Raw genomic sequence first — 8,493 nt, 5'->3', positions numbered from 1 at the left:
CCATTCCAAGATATATGAACGATATTCAGCACGAGTTATCCTAAAGGCTTCGGGTCGAGGAAGTGCAGGAAGGGGCAAAGGAGAAGTAATCTCGGCCAGAGTCATATCACCAAGCCAGTCCTTTTTCCGATGCCAGGGCAAGCTTCGAGTAGAGACCTGCTGAGATATGTACTTGGTTTCGGTACCAAGTTGATAGAAAAGCTTGACAAAATCTTCTTCCCAAGCCTTAGCAGTGGTAACCATTCCCTCATGCAGCCCACCAAACTCAAAATTTATAGCCTACTCATCTTCTTATCATGGACATGTAAAATCTCCAACTTTGCATTTATTGATTCAAGAGAAGCAGTGACAGACTTATTAAACATCTCATAAGAAGCACGCATCATACTGACTTGTGAAGTCAGAGAAGCCAGGGACTCAATAGAAGCAAACTGTGTTTTAAGAGACTCTAAAAGTTTGTTGTTTTCAGAAACTTTTGACAACGAGTTCAACAAAACAGAATCCTCTTGATCAGGATCAGATATATCGTGAGGAGACTCAGGAAACGAACCAAATGACTTATGACCCTCACCAAAAATAAGAACACCAGACTCAATAACCTCAATATTATTAGCAGACAAGACAGACAGATCAAACATGTTAGACACTAGCTCAGTGTCATCATCATTAAGAACAATAGAAAAATGTCTAAAGATCTTTGTCAACAAAGCAGGAAAGGACAAGTTCATAGACTCATGAAACGCACAATGAGTCATGTATTTGATAATCAACGAAGCAATATCACAGGGGGTTTTAGTCATGAAAACCGAAATTAAAACAACATCTTGATAAGTTACACGGTCACGACCACTTTTACGTGGCAAAAGATTTGTATGAAACAATTTAAAAAGTAATAAAGCAAGTGGAGTAAGATCATGTACCATGGGCTTAAGAGATGTACCAACAAAGTTTTCACCAAGAATCACTTTCAGCTGTTCTTCATACTGTAGACCCGAAATCTCCATGAAAGCCGTATGCGTGGTATACAGACAGATACTGGAACACGAAATCCCACAAACTCGAAACAACAAATTAGCATTGAACACAATCGGAACACCTTGAACCTCAGAATAAACCATATCCTCCTTCATCATCGAGAAATTAGAATAAAATTCTCGGACCAAAGAAGGGTAAATAACATCCGATGGAGACAAAAGAGATTCGCAATCTAGAGCAGAAAAAAAATCAACAACACCCACTTGCTGAAGTAAAACAAGATCACAAAGTCGTTCTTTCAGAAAGGGTTTTGACACGGTTTTAGGCTGAGAAGATTTCTCGGGTGACATTGGAGTAGAGGTATCGGGATTAGTTCTTTGGCGTTTCGAACTAGAGGAGGATGGGTATGGGTTTTTCGTGTGTTTAGATTTAGAACGGGTGTTAGGAGTCAACATGATGAAGAAGACGAAGAGAGATTAGAAAAGGGAAAAAGAACAAGGAGTTAAGGTTAAATAGAAAAGAGAGGAATATGAAGAGATAGAAGTATGATAGAAGTGGAGAGGTGGAGTGTATCTCGAAAAACGAGGAGACGTACAGAGATTGAGAAGAAACAGATGGAGTAGTCAAATCAAATTGAAAGACTTGAAGAAGAAATGCATGCAACTCGGTTCAGTTACAAAGTTCAAGATTCCCATCAAATAAATACATATAAATTATATATTTAAGACTAAAACACGCAAACTAATTAAACCAAACACGGTAATAAATTCACAAAAATCCATCAATAAATTCCATAGAAAAATCAGCATTTAAATTAAGCAACCAATTAAACACTCAATTATGCAATTTCAATCACAAAGATGAATTATGCAAATAATTGACATAAATAGTATGCATGCACAGATGTAAAAATAAATAAATTAATGAGAGATAGTGCACATACCAAGTTCACGACGCATCAAACAAAATCTATCTTCAGCTAAAGGATTAGTGAAGATATCTGCACGCTATTTCTCAGTAGATATATAAATAAGCTCAATATTACCTTTAGAAACATTATCTCGTAGAAAATGATGACGAACGTCAATATGCTTAGTACGAGAATGCATGACACGATTTTTAGAGATATTAATTGCAGAGGTATTATCACAATAAATAGGAATATTTGTATAAGAAATACCAAAATCCTGCAATGTTTGTTGCATCCATAAAATTTGAGCACAGCAACTGCCAGCTGCAATGTATTCTCCTTCAACAGTAGAAAGAGCTACAGATGTTTGCTTTTTACTGTGCCATGCAACCAAACAATCACCTAAATACTCACAAACACCACTTGTACTTTTTCTATCAACCTATGACCCTGCATAGTCAGCATCTGAAAAACCAATTAACTCAAAAGAAGTAGAACTAGGATAAAATATTCGAAGATCACTAGTTCACTAAAGATACTTGAAAATCCGTTTAACTGCATTCAGATGAGATTCTTTAGGTTGAGAGTGAAAACGAGCACATAGATAAACACTATACATAATATCAGGACGAGAAGCAGTTAAATATAATAACGAGCCAATCATACCTCGATATTTAGTAATATCTACAGGTGTACCTTGTTCATCCTTAGTGAGCTTGACAGATGTACTCATCGGAGTAGCTTTAGCTGAAATATTTTCTAACGCAAATCTCTTAAGCAAATCATTAACATACTTACTTTGATGTATGAAAATGCCTGCAGCAGATTGGTTAATTTGCAAGCCTAGAAAATATTGCAATTCACCCATTAAACTCATATCAAATTCTTTATGCATGTAGACAGAATACCACTTACACAAAGATTCATAAGTTGATCCAAACACAATATCATCTACATAAACTTGTACTAATAGAAAATGATTAGGTTTATGAAAAATAAAGAGGGTTGGATCGAGTGTACCACGAGTGAAACCATTCTTTAGCAAAATCTGACTGAGACACTCATACCAACATCGAGGGGACTGTCTCAATCCATAGACTTTTTGAGCTTGTAGACATAGTGTGGATATTTTTTATGAATGAAACCTGGATGCTGCTTTAAGTAAACTTCTTCCTTAAGATGACCATTTAAAAATGCGCTTTTAACATCCATTTGATAAAGCTTGAATCCTTTGTGAGCTGCAAATGCCATTAAAATCTGAATAGCTTCGAGATGAGCTACAGGGGCATATATCTCGTCGAATTCAATTCCTTCCTGTTGGTTGTATCCCTGAGCCACTAAACAAGCTTTATTCCGAATAATGTTACCATCTTCATCCTTCTTATTCTTGAAAACCCAACGAGTACCAATGACTTTGGCATTAGAAGGAGGAGAGACAAGTTCCCAGACTTGACAACATTCAAACTGGTTCAATTCTTCTTGCATGGCAACTGACCAACATTCATTTGCAACAGCTTCTTGAGTATTTTTCGATTCAAATTCAGCAACAAAGGCACATAATGCACATAAGTTATGAAGTCTGCTTCGCGTAGAGATTCCTTGATCCAAATACGTAAGATGATTATTTGGTGGATGATTCTTAACTGTTCTGGAAGACTTTGGCAGTTGGATAGTACTCATTTCCTCTTTGTTAAAATTGTCTGCTTGATAAGGAATAGGTGTTGTCTCTTTTGATTGAGACTGAGACTTGGAATGAGACTGTCTCATTTCTTCTTGAATAGAGTTTCCTTGCTGAGAAGTGAAAGAGTCATTTGACCATTGATCAGGAGTCTGAGGAGAGTCTTGAATATTCCCAGAAAAGTTAGATGAATCAGGAGTTCTTGGACTGTCTGATTTTTCCTGAGAAGCTTGTTCCTTTTGAGATTGAGACTGTCTCATTTGAGAATGAGACGGCAGATCAGCAACATCTTCTTCAATTTGAGAGATCTTCAAGGCAGATTCATTGAAGGCAATGTTGATAGATTCTTCAACTTTGTGTTTGATAGAATTATAAACTCTATAAGCCTTGCTTGTAGTAGAGTATCCCAAGAAAATTCCTTCCGTAGACTTAGCATCAAATTTTCCTCTAGTGTTCTTTGTATGTAAGATAAAATATTTTGAACCAAATACTCGAAAATAACTGATGTTAGGTGTTTTATTCTTAAGCAATTCATAAGGAGTTTTAAGCAAAATAGGACGAATAAGCACTCTATTTAATACATAACAGGAATGTTTACCGCTTCTGCCCAGAATTTACGTGGCAGTTTACTTTCATGAAGAAGAGTACGAGCAGTTTCCAGTAGAGTTATGTTCTTGCGTTCAACAACTCCGTTTTGTTGAGGAGTTCGTGGGGCAGAAAATTCATGAGTAATGCCTCTAGATTTGCAGAAAGTTACAAAATCTTTCTCAAATTCTCCTCCATGATCACTACGAATAGTCTTGAGCTTAAAAGAATACTTAGTCTCAAGGTTAGTAATAAGATCTTTGAATTTACTAAAAGCTTTATCTTTAGTATGCAAGAATAACACCCACGTAAAACGAGAGTAATCATCTACTATAACGAAAGCATAATTCTTACCTCCCAAACTTACATATCTTTCTGGACCAAAGAGATCTAGATGTAAAAACTGTAAAAGAACAGAAGTTGATACTTTATTCTTAATAGTAAAGGAAGTTTTCACCTGTTTTCCAAGATGGCAAGCTGAACATGGCTCTGTCTTCTTGTATTTCTGCTTTGGTAAACCTCATACTAATTTATTTGAAGATCTCTTTCGAAGTAGATCCATATGAACATGACCAAGACGCCTATGCCACAGATTTTATTATTCTTGAATAGTAGCTAGGCAGATTTCTTCTTGCTGCTCATCAAAGTATAACACAAAGATGTTTCCCTTTCTTTTGGCTACTAAAGCAAACTCGTTAGCTTTATTACCAATATAACAAACACCTTTATCAAACTTAACACTATGACCAACATCAGTTAACTGACTTACAGTAATAAGATTATACTTTAGACCATCAACTAAATGAACATTATTAATAGCAAACTTGTCGTTACCTATGGTACCTTTACCTACAATACGTACGGTATTGGAATCTCCAAGAGTAACTAAGCCTCCCTCTTTAGCGATTAATGAGAGAAACTTTGATTTATCTCCAGTCATGTGACGAGAGCAACCGCTATCAATAATCCACTTGTTTCGAGGAACATGGACTTTGAAGCATACCTGTAAAAGATCATTTATCTCTTAGGTACCCACATGACTTTGGGTCCTTGAATGTTAGTATCATAAATCTTATACAAATGCCTGTCAGATTTCTTAATCCACATTTGAACAATACTAACAGATTTATGCACAGATTAAGATCTAGTTGCAGAGTTAGGATTGTGGCCCTTAATACCACATAACCGAGATGCAGAATTAGGGTGACCATGTTTGTCACAGTCTTGACATTTTTCATAAGGAATCTTGTACTTCATAGGAGTTCTTTTGTAACCACTTTGAAAAACTTTCTTCTTCTTGGTTGTTCCATATCCTAAACCTTCTTTGTCAAGAGAAGACTTCTGTTGGGCAAGTAATGCATTCAAGGTTCCTTCTCCATGGAAATATTGGCTAGATCAGTTTCCAGCTGGGCAACCTTTTGCTCGAGTTCAGGAACTTTAGAATCAGAAGATGCATTTGATTCGGCAGAAAAAGTTTCCTTCTTTAATGCATCAAGATATGCATCTTTCATCTCGATCTCATTCTTGAGATAGTTGACTTCTTCTTTCAGCTTAGAGACCTTCTCAGATAATAGCTTGTTTTCTTCTACTAAGGATTCATCTTTGATGGAATCATTAACCTCATTAAGAACCTCACTCAATGCTTGTTTAAGATTAGCATTCTTTTCTTTTAACTTTCTATTTTGAGCCTGCAAGGTTAGTACATCCTGAGATATATATGAATTTTTATTAACTTGAACAATATGTACCTCATCATTGTCACTAGAGTCAGATTCCAGTCCAGCAAAGCATAGTTGAGCTAATTCATCATCTGAATCAATTTCCACTTCAAAATCATTATCACTCCATGTGAGTAAAGCTTTCTTTTTGGCTTTGAGCTTGTAGCAGTCCTTCTTGAAATGACCTTTCTTTCCACATTCAAAACATGCATCCTTGTTTTGATTATTTTTGCTTTCCTTGCTTGAACTAGGTCTGAATTCTTTCTTTGGAAATGAAGACTTCATGGGTCGTTTGGATGCATTCTTTTTAGCCAGAAATTTGTGGAACTTCTTAGTAAGAAGTGCAATCTCCACATCAGAATCTTCAGAAGAATCACCTGCATCTGCATTAAGAGCTATAGTCTTTTTCCTGGGAGCTTCATCTTCTTCATCATATCTGCGTAGCTGGTTCTCAAATTCCTCTAATTCACTGAATAGAGTGAGAGTTTCCATAGTTGATATGAATGGAGAATCCTGAAGGATGGTGACCTTTGAGGAGAATTTCTTAGGCATAGCTCAGAGGATTTTTCTATTGATCTCAGCTTGAGGAATGATCTTGTCGAGTAGTGAGATAAAATTCATCAAGGTCAAAAACCTTCCTTGAGCATCTTTGACACTTTCATCTCGTTCCAACCTGAAAGCTTCATAATCACTTATTAGCATACTAAGTTTCACTTCACGTACCTTAGATGTTCCTTCGTGGCTAACTCGGATAGTATCCCAGATTTGTTTAGTTGTAGTACATGCAGAAACTTTGCGTAGTTCTGTTGCAGCCATTCCACTTAGAGGAGCATTCATGGCTTTAGCATTGTAGTTCAAGGCATTGACTTCTTCAGGAGACAAATCCTTTAGAGGCTTTGGCTTTCCATCTTTCATAGGAGTAGTTATGCCATTCTCAACAGCATCCCATTCATAAGCATCTCGCTGAAGGAAAATCTCCATTTGAAATTTCCAGTCATTGTAATTCTCAGATCCAATTAAGAGAGGAGGGATATTAACTGATATACGTTCTGATTGTGCCATGGATCGCTAGCAAAACAGTCACTAAAAGACAGATTAAATGCACCTGCTCTAATACCAATTGAAATTCGTAGGCACAATCGAATTAAATAAAGTGCAACTGTTCACTAATGGGATAGTCTCTTTTGTCTTGGCAAATGAGACAGACTAAATCTAAAGGAGACATACCTTATTTAACAGCAGAATATAAATTGCAGAAACTAAAGCGTGCAATGCTGGAAATAAAATTGCAAGAACACCAAGAGTTTTTCACTTGGTTCGGCCCCTATACCTAGTCTATGCCCTACATCAAAGTCCCCATGCCAACTAGCATAGAGAATGTATTATATCCACTTAAATAAAGTACTTACACACTTTCCTTGATTACAATCTTGGCCCTGAATGAAAGAACCTTTTTCCCTAGCATACAGCTACCTAGAACACAGCTACTTGGCCTTGATCTTGTAATCAATATTCCCACAACCCAGGATAAGTGATACAATACACCTTTCCTTCAAATACAAAGATAATAATGTGAAAGATTACAACTCGACTATAAACTCTTAATTAACTGGATAATCAATGAATGTAATTAAGAGGATGTTTTTCTCAGAAAGATATAAGATGGAAAGTGTAGGGAGTTGTGTTTATGGAAAACATCAGGTCAAGTATATATATAGAAAACACATAACGGATATAATGTATTTCAAACTCTTTTGAAAATAATAAAAGATAAGATTAGGTTTGAAATATTTGAATGTGTAAAACAAGTGATCCGTTAGTTTGTTTCTTGAAAGAGATAAACCTGATAAAGATTAAATATTTGAAATAGATCAGGTTTATCTAAAATAGAGTTTGTTTTGAAAAGATAAGTCAAAGGTTATCCAGTTAACTAAGTTAACATTTAAACAAAACTCTAATACTTATCTAACTAACTAACAATCTGATTTGTTGTAGACTTCTTCAATGCATCATCAGAAATCACGGATTAACACTTCCTTGCTGATCATTCAATAAAAAATGAGCAATTGGTTCAAAACATACAGTATTCTTATTTCATTATGAAGCAAGACACAGTTCTAATGCAACTTTATATATGAAACTCACGTGTATGCATGCTCTTCAAAGAAAGTACCTGTCTCAAATGGATTGCGCATAAAATTCCAATAAAGTATTAAAGGAGAAGGTCAGCATTCCGCGTTACCCTAACTATAAAGTTATTTTAGTAAATTCAAATCTAAACACCCACATATTATAATTACACACTACTAATAGTATATGGTGTTTATATATATGAAGATAATTGCAGACGCCTCAAGTTTTTATCTCTAACTAAGACTACAAAGATACATAGAGTTTTCATGGTTTTGCTTACCTGGGTCTTCTTTAATTTTATGGAGAATTATCTTCAATGTTTCCTGTAAATAATAATTAATAAATAACATAATCTGAGGCGAGAAAACAAAATTGATAACCTTATATATAAAAATTATGGATTTTTCTTAATGTTTTAGACTAGAATAAACATAGTGATCAACATATATTTATCTAACCAGAATTTGTTTCCTTTTATCATTCTCGTTGGACAC

General features: G+C 35.4%; 1 protein-coding gene across 1 annotated transcript; it reads right to left on the bottom strand.

Annotated features, from left to right (window-relative positions):
• Positions 1 to 6,421: 6,421 nt before the first annotated feature.
• Positions 6,422 to 6,928, bottom strand: LOC141680693 (uncharacterized). The gene has a single exon (XM_074486850.1). It carries the CDS (start codon positions 6,926 to 6,928, stop codon positions 6,422 to 6,424), a length of 507 nt encoding a protein of 168 aa, XP_074342951.1.
• Between the last annotated feature and the right edge of the window lie 1,565 nt (positions 6,929 to 8,493).

The sequence above is a fragment of the Apium graveolens genome, chromosome 8 (assembly GCF_009905375.1).
Source record: "Apium graveolens cultivar Ventura chromosome 8, ASM990537v1, whole genome shotgun sequence".
Classification (NCBI taxonomy): Eukaryota; Viridiplantae; Streptophyta; class Magnoliopsida; order Apiales; family Apiaceae; genus Apium; species Apium graveolens.
Note: the sequence above shows the minus strand (reverse complement) of the source record. Positions and strands in the feature narration are given on the sequence as shown.

Coding starts and splice junctions, on each gene's coding strand:
- LOC141680693 (XM_074486850.1), bottom strand. CDS start 6,928: ATGGCACAATCAGAACGTATATCAGTTAATATCCCTCCTCTCTTAATT.